General features: G+C 37.2%; 1 protein-coding gene and 1 pseudogene across 1 annotated transcript in view; one reads left to right on the top strand and one right to left on the bottom strand.

The window, feature by feature from the left end:
• LOC145285941 (queuosine-tRNA galactosyltransferase-like) overlaps positions 1 to 23418 on the top strand; it is a 67198-nt gene extending 43780 nt beyond the window's left edge. The window contains exons 11-12 of the mRNA XM_080134449.1: positions 18298 to 18372; positions 23299 to 23418. Coding sequence (XP_079990575.1) covers positions 18298 to 18372; positions 23299 to 23379 — 156 coding nt within the window. The 3' untranslated portion in view covers positions 23380 to 23418. The remainder of the gene's footprint in view (positions 1 to 18297; positions 18373 to 23298) is intronic.
• Positions 13452 to 13568, bottom strand: LOC145286627 (5S ribosomal RNA; annotated as a pseudogene).
• Positions 23419 to 23873: the final 455 nt, after the last annotated feature.

The raw sequence follows: 23873 nt of genomic DNA, 5'->3' as shown, positions 1-23873 counted from the left end.
TTTACTTCGCTTATTCTTAGGTTTTCATTAACACCCCCAACCCCGACCACACACCCAAAAACACCCGGGTACCCACCGATTTTTAAAATTTTAATATCGAAACAGGCTTATTCAAGCCATTTTTCACATGTTTTTTGTTTGTTTGGTTTTTAGTTTTAACGTTCGTTTTTCTGTTTTCTTTTTTGTTTTTTCGATTTTTACATTTAACATTGTTCGTTTGCCTTACGTTAGTTTTTTTTGTTGTTTTTTTTTTCGATTTGATTCCCCTCCCGGGTACCCCCCACTTAAGTGTTTTTTTTTTTTTTACTTCGCTTATTCTTACGTTTTCATTAACAACCACACACACCTACAAACACTTAGGCAATGCCGGGTAACCCCCCCTCCCCCGCTAAGCAGGGTTTTTTAACGTTTGTTTTTCTGTTTTTTTTTTACTTCGCTTATTCTTAGGTTTTCATTAACACTCCACCCCCACCCCCACCCGACCACATACACCGAAAAACACCCAGGCAACGCCGGGTACCCCTCGTTAGTCTATAATATAAATCTCACCTGTTTGTTTAAATGTATGTTTGTATGTCTTCCTAAAACTTTTGACAGAGGCGACAGATTTTCACAAGATTGGTTTCATTTTGAAGATCGACCCTTCGGATGACAAATATAAAAAAATTGGCTAAAAACATTAATTCCTTCACCCTCAACTGGGCACTTTTCTACAGGGAGGGGTCACTTTTTTTGCTGATATTTTCGAAAGTCATCTCCCTTTTTCGATTGATCAGCCTTAATTAAAACCTTTGTCACTTCCGGTTTGGCAACAGCAAAGACATCACATTTTTTTTTCACATTCTTTTCCTCTTTCATGGTACAAGTTCGAGCCTGCCTGCCTACTACCACTTTCTTTTTGCTCAACACACACCTCCAAACACCTGGGCTATGCTGGGCACCCCTGCTAGTTATATACATAATGACCCTCCAAAAAATGCCACACATTGTACATATAGGTTAAGAGATAATAACTGATTTGTGTACAAGAAGTGTAAAACAATTGAAACGAATATGCTATATATATATATATATATATATATATATATATATATATGTTTCAAATGGCCTATTGATGCGTCAAGTGTGGGGTACTGTGTGCTTGTCACCTTCCTCTTCCAGTCCCTACCGCTGGCTAGCCTAGGCAAAAAGGAAGCAGAGTGCGTAAGTCTTCCCTGCCAGTACATAGCCTCTCCATAGGAAAGCTCCATGTAGTGCCTCCCCGCGGCGACATGTAAATTGAGTACCTTGCGGACTCAAGCAGAACTACAGGAGACTCGGAGGAGGTCTGCCCCCAGACATGCCGCATGCTAGGCCCATCGTTGTATGGACAAGCCCTGATGCCCATGAACAGGCCCCCAGCTATGGGTAAATAGTACCACTGCCTTGTGGTTATTCGTTGGTTCGATAAAGGCTAAGGGAGTAAACCCTAACAGAAAATCTGGAGTGTAGCCCCACAGGCAGACAAGTGCTGTACTCAGCCTTGCTCTGGTAGCTACTGCAGTCAACCTGGTGCCGGACGTACTGGTACTTCCATTCCTCTGGGCAACACCAGCAAGACCGAGAGGAGGATTCTGACGATTGGGCAACCCAGTCTCTCCACAGATCTGCCCTGGCCAGCGCCCTGGAGAGAAAACTTCAGCTATGCATCTGTATAGGACTAAACAGGGGAGCGACAGTTACCGGTTATAAGCCTACAGCTCAATTGGCGTACAGCTGGGCGCCAGGGGTCGGTCCTAACGGTGGGAGAAGTTATTTAATTTCATTGGACAGCTACCGCCCGCCACAAAGCTGAGCAGCCCTCAGTCAGTAAGGTGCTATCCCGCCACTGGCCACCTACCCTACTGGGTGCGTAGGGTATAGGATGATTCCAACAAGTGGCCAGTAACCATTGCACCAAACAAAACCAAAAGAAACACAAAGAACCCAACACTCAGGCTAGGGTGCTGGAATGTTCGTACTATGACGACTGGCCTATCTACCGACATACGCAACATCTCCGATATTCGAAAAACTGCCATCATCAACAACGAGCTATCGAGACTCAAAGTAGACATCGCTGCACTCCAAGAAACACGCTTAGCTGACACCGGATACCTAAAGGAATCGGGCTATACCTTCTTCTGGCAAGGAAAACAGGAAGAGGAGGTCCAGGAACACGGTGTTGGTTTCGCAGTCAGAAACTCACTGCTTCAGAACGTACAACTCTCTGATTCAGCTACTGAGCGCCTAATCTCACTACGACTGAACACCACAGATGGAACAATTAATCTATTATGTGTGTACGCCCCAACACTCGCAGCGCTTGACGACATCAAGGAGAACTTCTACACACAGCTGGATAGCACCATCAAGGCATTTCCACAAAATGAAGACCTGATTATACTTGGGGACTTTAATGCACGTGTGGGTGGCGACAACGATGCATGGCCGAGCTGCCTTGGTAACTTTGGAGTGGGCAAATGCAATGGTAACGGTCAGCGCCTTCTAGAACTCTGTGCCTACCATGACCTCTGCATTACCAACACATTCTTTGCTGCCAGACCGCATCACAGAGTGTCCTGGAGACATCCCAGATCAGGGCGTTGGCACCAGCTCGATCTAATCATCACTAGACGAAGGTACCTCAAACATTTTCTGATGTCTAGAGCCTACCACAGTGCTGATTGTGATACAGATCATTCCCTAATATGCAGTAGAGTCAAACTTCAACCCAAAGATTTCTGCCACACTAAACAGGAGGGTGTTGCCCGTATTGATGTTAGCAAGACCACATACTCAGATCGCAATGCGAAATTCAACGAGATGTTAACCTCCACCTTCAAAGGAGATAACACCCGGACTGCATCTGAACAGTGGGAAACACTGAAAAATGCCATCCACTCTACAGCTCTCAAAGTCTTTGGGAGGAGGACAGGTAGCAAACGCAATGACTGGTATGATGCCAACTCTGCTACCCTCAACCCTCTGATTGAGGCAAAGCGTTTGTCCTTGCTCTCATACAAGGCCAACCCATCTCCTACATCGCTGGCTGCACTGAGGCTTTCCAAAAGGGCAGTTCAAAAGGCTGTAAGAGAAGCTGCTACAGGACCCATAATTAACAAAACTGCTTCACTGAAGTCTAAATCGGGTGAACCCATACTAGACAAAGTTAAACAGCTAGACAGATGGGTTGAACACTACTCTTTACTTTACTGCTTTACTCCAGGGAAAACATGGTACATCAGTCCGCCCTGGATGCCATTGATCATCTACCACTGATGCATGAGCTCGATGAGGAGCCTTCCATAGAAGAACTATCCTGGGCAATAGACAGACTGCCATCAGGAAAAGCCTCAGGAAAGGACTATATTCCAGCTGAGGTCTTAAAAAGTTGAAAGGCTAGCTTGCTTGAGCCCCTCCATAGTCTTCTGATACAGTGTTGGAGAGAAGGCTCAGTGCCTCAGGGCATGAGAGACGCAAATATCATCACTCTCTACAAACACAAAGGGGACCGCGGTGACTGTAACAACTACCGCGGTATCTCACTGTTGAGTTTCGTTGGCAAGCTATTCGCACGTATAGTATTACTGTGACTAAACGTTCTTGCCGACCGAACCTACCCAGAATCTCAATGCGGTTTTCGTTCAGAGAGATCAACAATCGATATGATCTCCCTACGCCAACTGCAAGAGAAGTGCAGAGAGCAAAACCAGCCTCTGTATGTTGCCTTCATAGACCTGACCAAGGCATTCGATCTCGTGAGCAGAGATGGACTATTCAAAATTCTCCCACTGATCGGATGCCCACCAAAACTCCTCAGCATCATAAGATCCTTTCATGATGGCATGAGGAGCACTGTGCAATTTAACGGTGGCATGTCTGTTGAGTTCGGGGTGAGGAGTGGTGTCAAACAGGGTTGTGTGTTGGCCCCAACACTCTTCGGCATCTTCTTCTCCCTACTCCTGAAGCATGCTTTCAAGAACACAACGGATGGTATCTGCTTGCACTCCAGGTCAGATGGTGGTCTCTTCAACATTGCCAGACTCCGCTCCAGGACAAAGACCAGGACAGTTCGGATAAGAGACATGCTGTTTGCCGATGATGCAGCTATAGCATCGCATCAGGAAGATGGTCTTCAAAGACTGATGGACAGGTTTGCTAATGCTTGCAGCCTGTTTGGTCTCACCATCAGCCAGAAGAAAACTCAAATCATGGGACAAGCAACCGCCTCCCCACCCAGCATCACAATCCAAGGCACACCACTAGAGGTCGTACGCCAGTTTCAATATCTAGGCTCCACTACTTTAGACACCCTATCATTGGACGTGGAGCTAAACAAAAGGATTGGAAAGGCATCTACAACCCTCTCTAAACTAACTAAAAGAGTCTGGGAAAACAGGCACCTTACCACCTCCACCAAGATGACCGTCTACAGAGCGTGCATCCTCAGTGTTCTACTGTATGGGAGTGAATCCTGGACTACATACTCAACACAAGAGAGGAAACTCCAGGTCTTCCATATGAGGTGTATACGTAGGATACTTGGTATCACATGGCAGGACAGAGTGAGTAATACTGATGTTCTGCAGAGAGCGGGCATCCCATCCATTTACTCCCTACTGCGTGAGCGACGTCTTCGCTGGCTGGGCCATGTGCGCAGGATGGATGATGGGCGCATCCCTAAAGACCTTCTCTATGGCGAGCTTGCCTCAGGCTCAAGAAAGAGGGGGCGACCCCATCTTCGCTACAGGGATGTCTGCAAGCGTGACATGAAGGCTCTCTCGGTGGACAGGAATACATGGGAAGCCTCTGCAGCTGACAGAACTTCCTGGAGGAAAATGATACGCCAGGGGATTATCATCAGCGAGAGGACCCTCCATGCTGAAAATGCTGCAAAGAGAGCTAGGAGAAGAGCAAGTGTACAGGCGGAACAGCCGGACGAAGCGGCAAATTGCATAACAACCTTCGTATGTCAAGGCTGTGGCAGACTATGCAAATCAAGAATTGGTCTCTACAGTCACACAAAAGGATGCAAACAGGCAACATCTTAATACGGCGCTGATCCATAGTCGTTTCGACTGACGGATGCCACACACATATGGTGCAAAATTAGTAGATTTGCATAGCTTTTGAGATTATTTACAAGATTTGTTATTTTGGTGATATCCTTGGAGCACGTAGGAGTGGATGGAGTAGGTTCAGAGAACTACTACCATAACCATAACTAATCCATAGAATATTATTGTTATTAACCATACTCATGCAGTATAATGTATGGAATTAACGCCTGCCCACTGAAGTTTGGGGATATGTGTTGCATGGGGAGAAATGCCAGCAAAGTTCCACCCCTACACAGTAGAGATCCCTAGATGTAAGAAAGCCGTCTACTCTAATAGTTTCTTCCACAGAACTGCTAGACTTTGGAATTCCCTTCCGGGTTCCTGCTTCCCTAACTGTACTGACATACAGAAGTTCAAGTTTAATGTGAACAGACATCTTGCTGCTCAACTCCCTACATAGTATCCCTGCAATTTATGTTCCTGATAGTAGCCTCCTACATTAAAGTGGTACTGTGCCTTGTTTGGGGTGAAAATATAATAAAAAAAACTGACGGAAGACCAAGGAAAACATGGGAGGAAGCGATAAGGATGAATTTCAGAGAAAAAGTGATAACTAAAGACCTGGCCAGAGATAGCTTAGTTTGGAAATCAATTTCTAAAAGCACATACCAATATATAAAACGTATGTTAAACTAATGATGATATTGATGATGACGACAACCGAAATTGTATTCAGTCTCTTTAATGGTGATGTTCAAGAAAACAAAATATGATTTTGAATCGATTATTCATTTTGGGAAATAAATGATTGTATATGGGTCAACTTGGCAGGGCTAAACTGAATATGACAATGATGATGATCATCAACAACCTTGACACATCTTGACAAGATCTATGCGGACAGATCTGTTTCCAATCGAGGTCTGGTCGTTTACTGTAGCCCCAGCTTAAAGTGAAGATCAGACGTGATTGGATGAGATTAGATCACGTGGATTTCAATAGCAGGTCGGTGCATGACAATTTGTGCATCCATCTTGAAGAGCCATGTACAAGTTCACTTAGGTATAGCACATACAGTCCCAGGTTCTATGGAACCCATCCCTCTATTTTAAAAGACCCTTTGCTAGTAAAGTGAATGAGATCTGACCCCCTTTTTTTTTTAGGGGGGGGGTGGATTAGAGAGCCAACTTCCCACATTTTATTTTGTCCCTGGTCATCCTTAAACTGTCATCTTAAATTTTGGAAGACACTCCACTCTGATCTACTTTATTTTAGACATCCCACTTAGTTCACATTTGATTAAATTGTATAACTTTTTAACATTTGTAAAAACATTTTCATGACTGTACTTATTTTATGCCTAAATAAAATCGCTATAGTACACTGTGAAAAATATATGTCTGTGGCAGATATATATTTTTGTTCTGATCTCCATAGAGATATCAAAGACAAAGACAGTCATTTAAGTAGGTATTTATTTGCTTCCCCACGTAAGCAAAATGTGACACAAGGTCGGCTTTATGTGAGGTGAAGGGGAGGGAGGGGAAGGGGATGGTACATATAGGGTTGCCCCTACATGTACCAATAACCAATTGCCACAAGGGCAATGGTCACAAAGTGCAACATCTGCCGGAACAGATGGTATTTATTTGCTCCCCCACTGAGCAAATTAGGCACAAGGCCGATTTTTAAAGTGAGGAGTGAAGGGGAAATGGGGACCAACTCCCCGGGGAGTAGGGGAGCTGGATAGTGACAATTGGTATGAAGGGTTGCCCCTACATTGACCAAGGTCTTATATGTGGGGTCGCCCCCACATATGGTCTTTGTTTGCAGTATCTGCCGGAACAGATGGTATTTATTTGCTCCCCCACCGAGCAAATTAGGCACAAGGCCGATTTTTAATGTGAGGAGTGAAGGGAGGGGGAAGGGAAAAAGGGGACCAGCTCCCGAGAGGTGGGAAATGGGAGCTGGTTAATGGTCAGGCATGTGGGGTTTCCCCCACATCTGGTCTTTGCTAGTCATAGCTAGTCATAGCTTGCAGCATCTGCCGGAACAGATGGTATTTATTTGCTCCCCCACCGAGCAAATTAGGCACAAGGCCGATTTTTAATGTGAGGAGTGAAGGGAGGGGGAAGGGGAAAAGGGGACCAGCTCCCGAGAGGTGGGAAATGGGAGCTGGTTAAAGGTCAGGCATGTGGGGTTGCCCCCACATCTGGTCTTTGCTAGTCATAGCTAGTCATAGCTTGCAGCATCTGCCGGAACAGATGGTATTTATTTGCTCCCCCACTGAGCAAATTAGGCACAAGGCCGTTTTTAATGTGAGGTAAAAACCAGCTCCCCTAAAAGTAGGCAAATAGGGGGCACTCTGGTTACCAAAAATAATAATTGTCCCAGTATAGAGGGTTTCCCCTCCATTGACTGGTACAAATTATCTTAAGTGCAGTATCTGCCGGAACAGATGGTATTTATTTGCTCCCCCACTGAGCAAATTAGGCACAAGGCCGTTTTTACTGTGAGGTAAAAACCAGCTCCCCTAAAAGTAGGTAAAAAGGGGGCACTCTGGTTACCAAAAATAATAATTGTCCCAGTATAGAGGGTCTCCCCTCCATTGACTGGTACAAATTATCTTAAGTGCAGTATCTGCCGGAACAGATGGTATTTATTTGCTCCCCCACCGAGCAAATTAGGCACAAGGCCGATTTTTAATGTGAGGAGTGAAGGGAGGGGGAAGGGAGAAAGGGGACCAGCTCCCGAGAGGTGGGAAATGGGAGCTGGTTAAAGGTCAGGCATGTGGGGTTGCCCCCACATCTGGTCTTTGCTAGTCATAGCTAGTCATAGCTAGTCATAGCTTGCAGTATCTGCCGGAACAGATGGTATTTATGGTATTTATTTGCTCCCCCACTGAGCAAATTAGGCACAAGGCCGTTTTTAATGTGAGGTAAAAACCAGCTCCCCTAAAAGTAGGCAAAAAGGGGGCACTCTGGTTACCAAAAATAATAATTGTCCCAGTATAGAGGGTTTCCCCTCCATTGACTGGTACAAATTATCTTAAGTGCAGCATCTGCCGGAACAGATGGTATTTATTTGCTCCCCCACTGAGCAAATTAGGCACAAGGCCGTTTTTAATGTGAGGTAAAAACCAGCTCCCCTAAAAGGGGTCACTCTGGTTACCAAAAATAATAATTGTCCCAGTATAGAGGGTTTCCCCTCCATTGACCGGTACAAATTATCTTAAGTGCAGCATCTGCCGGAACAGATACTACACTTTGCTCCTAGCAAAAGTGCCAGGTAAAGCAGCTAAATTCAGCTGTTGAGGCCAAAAGTGATGATGAGAAAGAGCGAGAGAGAGAGAGAGAGAGAGAGAGAGAGAGAGAGAGAGAGAGAGAGAGAGAGAGAGAGAGAGAGACACTGTTTGGTTGAACCATAGACTGGAGAAATCACTCTCCACAAAATTTCATCAAGTCTTTATGCAGTGAAATTATTGTGGTTATATGAAAATAATGTTAAAACCGGTATTTTCACATGACTTTTTCATTCAAATGAGACACTTTTTTTTTTCAACAAAAAAGATATCGCCTGAATGCTTGGTACTCCGGCCAGACATACCTTCAGTTCTCTGTGTCCCCCCCCCCTCCTCTCGCCCTCTCTCTGGTTCTTTGATCAGCATCGTTCATCTACAAAGTGACTTTTCTTTAAAATTTGAGTTTTTTTTTTCATTTTGACACAATCACAAATCCACATAACATAAAACTAGAAAATCTTTGTAAAAAGTAAACAAAATAGGGAGACAGTTAATTATATACATCGAAATCAACATTGTCTACACACAATTATGTTGATATTGTAATATAAAGAAATTATAATCGGTAGGTACTGCATGAAGACTGAGACAATTATTATTTATTATTTATGTTTTTTCCAATTCGGTATGCCTCTTTTAGAGGAACTGGAGTTTCCTCACATTTAAGACCGACCCCGTATTCTACTGCCTATTATTATTTTTTTTTAAATTAATTCTTGTTTTTCTTTTCTTTTCAAAAATATTGAATATGGTTCAGTTTTCTAACCAAACATAAAAGGAAAGTCAATTTTTAAATATTTTTAAAACTGATTTTCTTAAAATTAGCATTCATTATCTTGTTTTTATTTTTTGAGGGTGGGGGATGATAATTTGTTGTAATTTTTATTTACTATTTAAAACAATTATGCCAAGAAAGGAATAAGGGTCTTAAATGATGTGAGCCGAAGAAGGACAAATTTTGGTTGACAGTGGTTTGACCTTGACCATTGCTCATGCACAAGGTCTCTCTAAAGAAATATAAAATGACCGATTTGTTCGGACTTTCGTCATTGTTTTGCTGATTTTCATGATCAAGATTTATTTTTTATGTAGAGTGCATTTTTTTTACATATATATACAAAACTTTTTGAATAAAACTATTTAAAGCAAACTTTTTTTTAATAAGGAGAAACCAGCTAAAACAAACATTTTAATGGCAGACATTCTTCCAGTCCACATTCTTCTAATTTGGAAGGAACAAGCTCCCCCAAAATAAGGTGCTCTGGATTGATATTTTTATTTAAAAAAATGAGTTATATTATTTACAAAACATTTTGTGGGGAAGAGAATTTAGGATACTGATTGGAATTGCCATAAACAGTTTATTAAATCAATGCTTGGTTCTAGAAGATTTCACTTAAATTCCTGTTTGAAGAAATTCCCGTGGCATAGAACACACTCAGAAAATACCTTTTTCAAATTGTGTGATATCTGTTTAAATATATTTTGTCCCTTATATTAAAATCTTACCTTGTATTTAACTTTGCCATTGTGGGGAAGGCAAGCAAATGGCAAATTTTTTTTATATATAAAAAGTAGAAGTTATAAAAACATTTCTAAATAAAATTATGTATTTTATGATTGATTATTATGTGATTTTATTAAAATTGCCTTGGTCTAGAAGGATTTCTCCTTCACTGACCACAGACAGGAAAGATTAGTGTCTTGATAATAATCAATAATAAAATGTATAATTTTATTTAGAAATGTTTTTATATTTTTCTACTTTTATATAAAAAAAACTTTGCTCTTTGCTTGCCTGGGATTTTTATTTTTACTGTAAAAAACATTAAACTCTCGATTTCGTATAATTTTAATATTTGAATATTGTGACTAGATTACACAAAAAAATTTTAAGAAAATTTTAAAAGGGATTAGATAACTGCTAATCGCTTAAGTAAACACGTGGACACACTAATTCCCATTAGATCACCGAAGTTAAGCAACATGGAACTTGACCAGTGCCAGATTTGGGAATACCAGGCACTGTATGTAGGAAAATGTTGACCCCCTCCTTGTAAAAATTGCAGAAACCTAATGTTGTTATCTCTGACCAGGATATACTTGCAACTGTGGATTGCATATGAATTGAATATTCCCTTGACATTTCCTCCTTTGGAGGAAGCTTGTTGTATCTGCCTAGGATGAATGCCATTGGCATGGTGCTTCTGGCATAGTTGCCAAAGGCGTCCCTATCGGGATATGTCGACAAAGCTGGCCAGGTTTTTTTTTTTTGGACTTAAAAAAATTTGAGAATCTATTTTTGGCAAATATCTTTTAAGATTTTGCAAACCTCAATAAAATTTAAAAAAAAAAGATGGATGGTCATTTACTTGCCTTCTCATGCTTTAATTATGAGGAAAATCCAGTTCTCTCAAACATGGCACTCTGGACGGAGAAAAAACTAATTGCCTCAGTCTTAAAGGATTTTTATTTCACACAGTACCGATTATAACTTTTTCAAGCTACAATATCAGCATATTTGTCTGTAGAAAATAATTACTGTTTCTATAGACTTGTATTTTCTGTAAATATATTTTTAGGTATGAACCTAAAAAGATATTTGTCAAAATTAAACTTTCGGTTGAAAGTTGTGACTAAATTTGTTTTATTACTTACTAGCCTTGGTGCCCGGCGTTGCCCGGGTGTTTGGAGGTGTGTGTTGAGCAAAAACAACAAAAAAAAAAAGTGGTAGTAGATGGGCAGGCTCAAACCCATGACATGAAGGCAGAAAAGAAAATGAAAGAAAATCTGATGCCTTTACCACTACTCCATGACATGACCGGAAGTTTGGAATGTTAAAAGTAAGCAAAGTCAATCTAACCGATATGCTGACTTACAAAAAAGGCTCGCAAAAAAATCAACTCTTCCTTGTAGAAAACTGCCCAGTTGAGAGTGAAGGTGTTACATGATAAGGGCAGTCCTCTTTTCATGTAAGTAAAAAAAATAGGGAATTAGTTAAATGTAAATATGAAATAGGATAGTCAAGGATTCGAACTAGCGAAGCTAGACTTGGAATTGAGAATTCCAATCATAAGTTAAAATAAATACAGAATGTTATTGAAAATAAGGAATGTGGAATTGCCATTGTTTAGCTCACACAGAATTGTTAGATATCTGTTTATTGAAAAAGGAATGTAATGATGAAATTTGTTTCTGTTATAAAAATGAAAATTAAAATAAGGAATTTAAAAACGGACAATGGAAAATGTTATTTGTAAAGTGGGTTACGAAAATTAGGTTAGAGGGTCGGCTTTGTAAGAAACATGGGAATAACAATGCATGCTTAAACACGGAGGCATGTCATGCCATGTGTTCTGAGAGACATGTGCTGGTCATGCAGTGACGTCATGAGTTATGAATTTAGTTAGATAAGTCAGAATCAGAATCAATCAGTTAGAAGAAGCGAGAGGAGTCAAACCAGAGAAGCAGAGGAGATCAGACCGATTCCCGTTAGAGTCAAGGTATCTTCTAGGAGCGAGAGGCTTAGAGGTAACTATGTAAACAACTTTGAATCCCTGAAATACAGAATCATTTCCAACCGGTCGAAGAATAAATGATCATCATGTATCATGTTTTTTATAACTGACGTCTTTCTGTGTTCATCATTACAACGAGAAAGGTAACGTGTTTATATTATATGTACACCTGTCAAACGTAAATGTCAAACGCACTCTCTGTCTATCTATCAAGATATTCAACAATCTCTTCTAGTTGAATTATAGGCTTGGTGCTCTTGTAGTAACATGTACACTGTCTATTATATATATACAGAACTGTCTCTCTCTTTATATATACCCTGTTTATGTCTCCAATATGCTATCTCCACAAACATGAACATTCTAAGACATATGAACACTCACAATGAATATACTATATAATATCTAATATCTAGCATCTCACAACATGATCACACACATGAACGCATTAAGACTCTTACAACATGAACAACAACAACAATACAGAATATACGTCATCTTAATACCACCAGTACATAACAAAGGAATTAATATTTTTGTCCAATTTTTTCGATATTTGTCATCCGAGACGTTGAGCTTCAAAATGATACTGATCTTGTGAAAATCGGTATCCTCTGTCAAAAGTTTTAGGCAGACATACAAACATACATGCAAACATACATAAATTTAAACAGACAAGTGAGATTTATATTATAGATTTCAATAATACTGTAAGAAATTTTAACAATATTTTGCGTGTATGGGCCCCAATTGCTTAAGCCAAAGTTGCTTGACTAACAAATCATCATCAGCAGCAGCAATTGGTTGTACATTAATCATGCCTAATTTAGTCATAGATAGATAGTAAAACCTATAATTTTGGGGAAATTTTTTTTTTTAAATGCAAACATAGTCACTGTTTACATGAAAACAAGACTGAAAACAAAAGTAAAAAAAGAAATGCATAAAATTATTTGTTGAAATTGTGATCAAATTGAATAAAAGTTGCTATTTTTACTCAGAGCTGGTGTGTAATATTTTCAATAAAAAAATAAAAGTATTTATACATACGTGCAGGGTCTTTTTATTCTCTTCATCGCCACTGTTTCTCTTCACTGAGTTACATGAGTGGCCATCGATCATCTCCTCTGTTTAACTCAGACAAATAAAACTGTTTTCACGAAGAAACACACACAAGACGTTTTTAGAAGTTTTATAGATGAAATCAGCATTATTTTGCATTCTTTTTGTTCTTTGCACATGACCCTCATTCCTGTTTGCATATATATATATATATATATATATATATATATATACATTCCTGTTTGCACATATATATATATATATATATATATATATATATATATATATATATATATATATATATCAAAAAGCAGGCTCCTTCAGTCTTGGACAGACTATGGATACCCAGGGAGGGTTGCTTGCACGTGAAATTTTTGTGACAGGAGGTGTGCAATCTCCAACCACACCTCCCCTGAGACGACATTGTTAAATACCAGTGGCAAGTAAAGTACAGGACGACTGGAAATAAATGCCGAGATAAGCGGAGAGCACATACAGCGCCCAGAATTCCCAAATGGTCACCCATTTGATACTAACCAGGCTCAACGTTGCTTAACTTCAGTGATCTGATGAGAACCGGTGTGTCAACGCGATTATGCCGTATATATTTTTAAATACGAAATCAGCATTCTGATTATATATATATATATATATATATATATATATATATATATATATATATATATATATATATATATATATATATATATATATATATATATATATATAGGGTGGGCCAAAATAAGGGTCCTATCTTTAAATTTTAATAACTTCCACAAAATAAAAGTTAAACTCACCAAACTTTATGTGTGTGTAGACTGACCCTTCCGAGATATTTTTGAAATAAACAAAACAAATTTTGGTCGAAAAGCACTTCTTAAAACTTACATGAATTTATGAATTTTTAAAAATAGGACACTTATTTTGGCCCACCCTGTATATATGCATATATATATATGCATATATATATATATATATGCATATACATATATGCATATATATATATATATAAATATGCATATATATATATATATGCATATATATATGCATATATATATACATATATGCATATATATATACATATATATATGCATATATATACACATATATATATATATATATATATATATATATATATATACACACACACATATATATATATATATATATATATATATATATATATATATATATATATATATATTTCCCTGGAAATATTCTTTATTCACTTATATTTCCCTTTTTATAAATACCAATCCTTATTTAAGAAGCTCAATGTAATTATAGAGCAATATAATGAATAAATGGCAAAAGTTTATATTCCAAATTTCATGATGTTGACCATCTTACAATTTATTCCTTTAGTTCAGTTGACACTTACAATTCTTGACAGTATCTGTTTCGTAGAACAAAATCAATCACTTAATTATTATATCAATCAATGAATCTATTTTGCCCTTAACTCACCAGAATAAATAGCAACAATCAATCCACCAAAAGGAAATAAAATGCGTGGACATGATTAAAAAATCCAAAAATTGAAAGAGAAGTTGCAAATATGTTATAGTTTGCTTACATTACACCATTTTGAACTTAGAAATAAAGTTATATAAATAAATAAATATATATATATTCTTCTATATAAGATGACTGCAGAAATTCCCCTCTCGACCAAAGTATCGTAGGTTTGCAACAACAGATGCCACATACAAATTCAATACATTTAGCCTAATAGCTACTCTTATGTAGCTTTCAAACACCATTTTCGACACATTCATTCGTGATAATAAAATGCTACATTGCATTCAATGAACAACGCCATCACAATTGAAACATCTTCAGAGGAAGGAGTTCCTAGTTTTCCCTCTAAATATTTAACACTGCTACCAGTTGTCACTGGGACCAATTCCACATTTTCCACAGATACTGTGATTACACCGACCATAACTGGTTCATAGATACATAGACATAAACTTTCCAATTTCTGATTTGTAAATAATGCAGGTTCTCTTGCTAAATTTCATCCGTTCTGATTGGCTGAGCTCTGAAAATTCTCATATTCTAGAAATCGATTCTTCCCTTTATAAACAAACGATTACTAAACTTAAAAAATGGCGTCACTAAGAGACATATTATTTGGCCTATCAATGCGTTTTTTTTTTTTTTTTTTTTTTTTTTTTACAAAGGCATCACCACATTATCAAGGCCCAGAGGCCACTCAAGGATAAGGGTTAAAGAGTGTACAGTAGAAATTGGTCAATATAGTAATCATTAGTAATGAAAATTTGGTAAATTTAATAACTTATATGGAACGGCTCATCAAGAACTTATTTACTTTAGACTTGAACACAACCATATTGTAGTCAGCCGGAAAGCAGGAAAACGGAAGACAATTCCACAGGCGTGCAGTTCTAAGAAAGAAGCTTTGTTCATGGAATCTACGTTTAGGTTTAGCCACAGATAAAGAGTGGGGGAAATTATTGATAGTGTTTACAGCTAGACGAGTGTTTCTTGTGAAAGTTTGGCGAGGGGGGACCAAAGATTGAAGCTCAGTTGAACACTTTCCATGAAAATAACGATACATCAGAGACAAACTCGCAACATCTCTTCTGTGAGATAGAGGTTGCAAGGAGGAGAAAAGGACATCTCCTACGAGGCTACGAAGTCTATTTTGAACTCTATCAAGGCAGGACAAGTCCTTTCTAGCAGCTCCTGCCCAGATGTGGCAACAGTATTCCATCCTTGGACGTACCTGGCTCTTATATAGGTAGAGAATAGCATCAGCAGTGAGATATCTACTGGATCGATAGAAAGATCCCACCATTTTTCCAGCCACCTTGGCAACAGATTTGATATACGTGTTCCATTTAAGATCAGGAGTAATGGTCAAGCCCAGAAGCTTGTCAAAACTTGAGGCCTCCTGAAGACGAGAGCCATTCATTTCAATTGATGACAAATGTGGATTAGAATGTTGATGATGTAAAGAGAGAAGCTTGGTTTTAGATGCATTAAAAGTAACCAGCCACTCCTTTCCCCATTGTACTACGTGCTCAAGATCAGAGGAGAGAGAATTGGAGAGAACTTGCTCGTTTACTGTCTTAGATGTGGTACCATAAATGGTAGTGTCGTCAGCATAAATGTCTACAAATGATGTAAGGATATGATTTGGAAGATCATTAATGTAGATCAGGAAAAGAGTTGGGCCCAGGATGGATCCCTGAGGGACACCGGCATTAATACTGTGAGCTTCTGATTTTTGCCCCTCAACTACTACTCTTATGAACCTATCAGAAAGAAATGATTTAATAATTGAGAAGACTTTTCCAGCTATACCATAGCTAGCGATCTTATGAAGTAAACCTTTATGCCATACCCTATCAAAGGCTTTAGATATGTCAAGAGCAATTGCTCTAGAAAGATTGCCACCGTCGAGAGATTTGCTAATCCTATGCGATATAACTGTAATGACATCTGCTGTAGATCTAGCAGAACGGAAACCATATTGAGTGTCACTAAGAAGGTTATTTTTGTTGAGATGTTTGATTACTTCTGTATTTAACACAGATTCTAGCAACTTACTCATGACGCACAGGAGAACAAAAACACAACTTTTGTTGTTACAAAAATTGCAAAAAAAAAAAAATGTAAATAAACTATACAAAATGCGAGTTCTCTGGAGAAAAATAAATATATATAGATATTCAGTACATTTACAGTATATTTACTTTTTTATTTATTGTATTTCTATTGTTTTCTTGTTTGATTTGATATTCGTAGCTGTCGGAATGCTTTGCAGTTTGTGCATGCATGCGTTTGTGTTTGGTTACGCATGCATTTGACAAAAACATACAAGATTTATTGTTATTTTGGTTGTACTGAACTTATATATATATATATATATATATATATATATATATATATATATATGAATTGACTTTGTCTTTGCATCTGAAGAATGGTCTCTATCAAATTCCTCTGTCACTCTTTGGTCTCCAAATTTGAAACTTGGTATAGGGCATTTGGATCTGTAGAACAAATTCTCTTTGTTTAACCGGTACAAATAGAGGTCATAATTGAAAAAATTTGAACTTGGCAGGCATAAGTCGACTTAAAGTACTCTTCTACACATGCACAAATATACATTTATACCTTTTACAATGTTATTTTTTAGTTTTTATATGCGTTAGGACATAGTATAGATGGTAAAGAATAAGACTGGAGAGCTATATGTTTAGGTTTTGATTCTAGCTGATGGCACCCACGTCATATTTTTTTAAAACTTTTAAAATCACTACTATATATTAGGTACAATATAATAATCAGTAGAGAATTGTCTCTATAAAAATAAATACAAAATCAGCATGAATTAAAATATCATATTTAAGCATATTTTACAGCCAGGTAATGCCAGGCACCCTCTTAAGACCCACATAATCGATTTTCAATATTAGATAAAATTCCTGTTCTGCTATTTAATATTCTATTTACACATCTTTTGCTTCCTTAAAACTCCCTTTTTCTATTAGCCACTCTTAGGAATGTTGGTAACCTTCACATGGTCCCTCCCTTAAGTACACAATGTCGTTCCAGAAAGAATTCTAACTAGAAAGATATTGGGGAAACAAATGCCAACAATAATCATCTGATTTCATACGAAATGAATGAATGATGCTCAACAACAATAACAATCCCCACTCTTATAGTCAATAGCAGTATCCCTAGACCAGTCCAGCACACTTTTATGACCCCCTTGTCTCAGTAATATCAGCAGCAGCAGTCTGCATTGTCTTTTTGGCTAAGAACAGTGTAGTATCTGTTAGGATACTTTGCTTCGTCTTTTCCATTCTCAGCTAGTGAAAAAGAAATCCATCTAGACAGAGGCAATTTGTATTTTGATCCCAATCCTGAGTGCCATTTTTTTGGAGGAGCTTATGCTTTCTCACATTAAAGACCTTGTGTCTTACTCTGTTCTCGTGGGGAGGCAAGTAAATAAGGATAGCAGGAAGTGTTAGTTGTCTACATCTTCACGACATATACTGACCAAAAGACGTTCTAATACCCCTCCATTTTTTTAATCAAAAACGATCGCCAGACAAAAAAAATAAATAAATAATAGCAGACTTATAACAATACTCCATTTTTAAATTCTTGACAGAAATAGGATACTTGCTTCTTTTTTTTATTATTTTAAAAATAGTCTCCATCAAAAATATTCTTTTTTTTTTTTGTTATATTTTTTGCCTTTTATTTTATTTTTTGTTTTCTATTTTTGATTTGAAGCTATTTTATAATAATATCTAATCTGTTTTTTTTTTTGTTTTGTTTTGCATTTCAGGAAATTCCAAAACCTCGAATTCCTATTACCCATTTTAGCCAAGCTAAAGCGCCAATCGTGTTGTGTGTTAAAATGGTAATTCACTTGGTTCTACTTTCATCTCCCTTCAACTTCCACAAATTACAACGTTGTGATTATATTGATTTGCAAAAAACAAACAAACAAACAAAGCAGCAACAAAAAAGTTCATATTTAAAGTGATATTGTCCATTTATGTGAATAAGCTCTTCGTCTGTATTTCTCTTTTTCGAAAGGCTATTAGCATTTCTCCGATGATGGTATGATTATGTAATTGGTTATCCCAACCAATTACCAAAGGTCATCGAGTGAGCTGACGCTCATAAATAGAGAGCCAAATATGGAAGCTTGTTAACTTCTATTTACATAAGTGAAAATTTCGACTTATCTCTTCAGCCTTGGCTCCCGTCTTTATTGTTGACATTGGTATTTTTTTTTCTGCTTTCAAATTTCAGACAGCGTATTATTTAGATTATTTGAACTACTGTTGTCATCTTTTTTTTTTTTTTTTTTACACGGTGGTCACCACTTATCAAGGCCCAGAAGCCATTCAGGGATAAGGGTTATTGCAAGTACAGTACGTTAGTGTGGAGATTTAATGAAGCGTTTACTTAAGGGGGCGGTTCATTAGGAATTTGTTAACGTTGGACTTGAAGAAATCCAGGTTGTAGTCAGGTGGGAAGCAGGCAGACAGAACAGAGTTCCACAGGCATGCAGTTCTAAGAAAGAAGTTTTGTTCATGGAATCTACGTTTTGATTTAGGCACAGATAGAGTGGGGAAAATTTTTCACAGTGGATTCAGCTAGACGAGTGTTTTTTGTGTAAGATTGGCGAGGGGGGACCAGAGATTGGAGTTCAGACGAGCACCTGCCATGGAAATAACGATAAAACAAGGATATGCTCGCAACGTCTCTTCTGTGGGAGAGAGGTTGCAGGGTAGAGAAAAGGGCATCCCCCACTAAGCCACGAAGTCTATTTTGTACTCTGTCAAGGCAGGATAGGCTGTTTTTAGCAGCTCCTGCCCAGATATGGCAGCAGTATTCCATCCTTAGAAGCACTTGTTCCCCTCTTGACATAAATACTCCCAAACTAACCTGAATCTTGAGTGTTATTTTAACAATGTTTCGACCGATGTAACCTCCAACCTTCTTCAGGTGCAAAAATAACAACCAAGATGAAAACAGTGTCATATTTCTGAATTTTTTTAGATGAGGATTCATATAATTTGGATTATTCAGACTACTGTTCTCATCTTGAGTGTTATTTTAACAACGTTTCAACCGATGTAACCTTTGGCCTTCTTCAGATGTATCTTGTTGAACTCCAGAATTTGTGAGCTCGACAAAATACACCTGAAAAAAGTCGGAAGTTACATCAACCATAATGTTGTGAAAATAACACTCGAGATGAAAGCAGTAGTCCGAATAATCCAAATAATATAATAATTAGGGCTAAGACAACAGCATATTCTTTTCTTTGTTTTTACTCTCGAGTATATATACGACACAGACAACTGAGAACCACATCACTCTACATAAAAACGTATAAGGTATCAATGGATATATACCTGAGAATCAAAACAAGGAAAAGGATATGCTGTTGTCATAACCTTAATGATAATATAAATTATCAAACCTCATCTCAAAAATTTCAGAAAAAAATATGACTATTTTTATCTTGGTTGTTATTTTTGCACTGTTTCAACCAATGTAAACCCTGACCTCTTTTAAATGCACTTGTTCAAACTCAGCCATTTTTGTGTTGAACTCAAGAACTTTTATGAAATTTCAAGCTGAAACCATTATTTAATCCACATGGTGATGTACCCTACCGCGTGACTGCATAAATCCTAACCCAATGCTATGAATAGTGATAATGGAAGTAAGAGGCAGAATCGCTATGACCAAGCCAGAAAAAAAGTCTCTGGCAGCATATTATGTCTATATTTTCTGTTAATGCATATTCTTGTTAACTCTACCTCCTTGTTGTCTTATTTCACATATTAAAATTATACAGGATGATAGAGAATTTAATTCTACTGTGTTTGCTATAAATTATTTTATGTTCTTATTCTTTATTCATGAATTTTCAACTGTTATGTATTATTATTATTAGTAGTAGTAGTAATAGTTGTTCTACTACTACTACTACTACTACTACGTTTACTCACTAGTAGTTCTCACACAGCTCATCATCAGAGATCACTCACTGACAACAACTGGTAGTATTCCCTGGAGTCTGAGTGACAACAAGTCTTCTTAGATATTTAGGACTATTCACCTCTTTTGTTAACCTTTGCAAATGAATTTACATTATTCCAACAGCCGCTTACCATTGACTTCTTGCTGGCAATGACCATTGGTCTTTGCTAGAATTCTGATGGCAATAAGCCTCCCCGAGGTCCCAGCCTGTTTTGCACTTATCCAATGGAGGTCTGGTTAGTGCTTTCTCTTTTCAGTTTTTCCATGATCTTTCTCAACTAGTTGGTGTAGTGCTAGTTGATGCCGACACTAAAATTTATTATTATTAATAGTAGTAGTAGTAGTAGTAGTATGTTGGCCTTCTGCCTGGTGCTTCAAGCCAAATTTGTTGAAGTTTCCTCCCAATAATTTTTTTTACTTATGTGTTTGTTATTTTTTTTTTTTTCTAGGAATTCTTTGAAATGAGTGATTTGTATAGTTATTTATTTATTTGTGAACTGTTATCCTCATCTTTATAATTGACAACAACTATGGAAGGCAGTAATTACTGAGGATACAGTTAAAGAGACTCAGCATTCCTATCCCGTCATGGTTAACTGTCTGACGAAGGCCAGAGGAATAGTTGGTCGAAATGTTGTGAAACAATAACTATGAAGATGAGGATAACAGTGTTTATTCTTATTAGCAGTAATATTAGTAGCAGAATAATTTGGACTCTCCTTTGAAATATCTGCTATATCAAGAGTGTTTGATGCTAAATTTGCTGGAGGTCTCTCAGTAGTTTTTGTACCGGTATGTGTTTATTAATAATCTCAGAAGTAGTAGTAGGAGGAAGAAAATAATTTTGATCTACCTTTTATGTTAATGGTGCCTTCATTGCAATTAAAAAAAAAAACAACAGAACTAACGGCGCTTCTACAGAATTGGAATGAGATTTTCGTAAATCGTAAAACTGAATTTCGCATGAAAACAATGGTATCTACGTATTCCTCATATTTTTAAGATGAGTATATCCGAAAATTGCGAAAATTGATGAGGTAGGAAAATTTTTGTTCAAGAAAATAAAAAATAGAATTTGATGAAAACGATTGTAAAACACAGGAGAGTTCAACAGGGAGGTAATTTCCTATTCAAATTAAACAAAGATGGTAGAAATTTTTCACCTGCTAACACAATTAAAGTCGTTTTTTAATAATTCAGGTAATTTCAACTGAATAATTTGGAGCTACCGTTGTAAATTATTAGAACCGACAAAAAAAATCAGTAGAAACCATTGATTTTTATCTGAAAACTCCCTTTATCGACTACAAATTCTTATCCCAATGATATAGAAACATTGAAGTAACAAGTTATATAGTTCTGAATTTTTCTTTTTACGAAAATTCAGAAAAAATTGTCACATGGACCAAAGTATCAACTGTCCATGCTCCCATTTACACAAACCCCATCCGGCTTGGATGAAGTTTTATAAGTTTATCATCTGGCTGTTTGAATTTTTTTTTTAAATACGATTAACAAGTTACATGGCTGCAAATCTTTTTTTTTATTTTATTTATGAAATACAAAGAAAACATTGTATGGATAAAGGTATCAGTTGTCCATGTCCCCATGTACACACACCCCATCTGGCTTGGGTGGGGTTTTGTGAGTTTATCAACAGCTATCATTTATCAAGTCTACTGTGTCTCAAGTCATGCCTGAAAAGAGGTTGAAACTCTGTCTCATTTCTTTGTTATAACTCCACAGCCATGTTAAATTTTCTACCTTTACCATCCCTGACTATAAAAGCTAATGCTACAATAATAGCCAAGAGGTGATCTTTTAAACCCACCGCATTTCAGGTAAAAACATTATTACATACTTCTGTGTCATGGCGAAATTAGTACAAATTCCAAAGATTATGAAAAATGATCCAGTAGAAAAATACTTTAAAAAATTTTTTATTACATTTTCGCCTAAAACAAAGCACAGTTCCACTTTGATGTAGGGGGCTAATATCAGGGGCATAAGTTGCAGAGATACTATGTAGGGAGTTGAGCAGCAAGATGTCTGTTTACATTACACTTAAACTTCTGCATGTCAGTACAGTTGGAGAACCAGAAACCTGAAAGGGAATTCGTGAGTCTAGCAGTTCTAGGAAAGAAAATATTAGAGTAAAAGGCTTTCTTACATCTAGGAATCTCTACTGCTTATGAGAGGGACTTTGCTGCTTGTTGGGTTTGTTGGGGGTATTTACATCGAGGGGGTAAAAAAGGTTTGTAGTTCATTGGAGTATCCGTCATTAAGATGCAATATGTCGTTGATTGGACCGAGGTTGAAGCTTAGATGACAGTTCAGGACCTATCATATTGGCAACTCTCTTTTGGACTCTATCCAGGATTTCAAGTAAAAATAGAATTTATTGAATTATCGAGTTTTACTGTATGTTTTAATGTGGAAGAGTTGTGCAACCAATTCAGTATGACAAACAAGGGAGATAACCCTTGACTTAAACTAAGAGTTTGACATTTTTAAACCAACGTATTTTAGAATATTGTGGCCGATTTTTGTTAAAAATCCATCTAGCACATCTTCTACTGTATTATTTTTCATAAATTTTGGAATTTATACTAACTTTGCCATGACACAAAGTATGTAATAATGTTTTCACCTGAAATGCGCTGGTTTAAAAGATCACCTCTTGGCTATTATTATATGGCTTAAAATGATTCTAACTCCTTCTCTCTTTTTATTATTAATCTTGCATAACTGCACTTATATCTTTACCATTTTATTTTTTTAGGCGCTGACTGGAGGAAGCTTTGAAGAAAATCTTGCATCCTTAAATCTAAAAGAAAATATAGATTACCATTTTTTTAGCTGATATTTTATTTACTTATTAATTAAATAATTTTTATCTGAACATTGTGTTATTATCTTCATTTTTTTATACATCCATGGACGTATATCTATCTATCTATCTATCTATCCATCTATCAGAGATGGGAAAATTCCAACATTTTTTCCGATCCCAATACAATTATCAATTACATATTAAATTCCCAATACAATTACTAATTCAGATTCTAATTTTTTTATAAATCTCTAAATGTTTAACTATAAAGTTGTTATTTTTTTGCCAATTATTGTAAAAAGACATGTTGAATGTGCAGATATTTTCTCAAACGTAAAGGTACACTTGTGAGGGAAGATCTATAGCTTTTAGTTTTACTGGTAGTTTAAAATCAATAAATATTTATTATTTTATTATTATTACTTTTTTTTTTTTTTTCTTCCTTTGAAGATTGTAATGCCGGGTATGGGGCAGCCAAACCAGCTGCCAACATTGCCCCGCTTTTTTATTGAAACCAACCGAGA

Source organism: Euprymna scolopes, chromosome 10 (genome assembly GCF_053919585.1).
Source record: "Euprymna scolopes isolate OS-2025 chromosome 10, ASM5391958v1, whole genome shotgun sequence".
NCBI classification, from domain to species: domain Eukaryota; kingdom Metazoa; phylum Mollusca; class Cephalopoda; order Sepiida; family Sepiolidae; genus Euprymna; species Euprymna scolopes.
The sequence above is the reverse complement of the archived record's forward strand: the minus strand, read 5'-3'. Positions and strand labels throughout refer to the sequence as shown.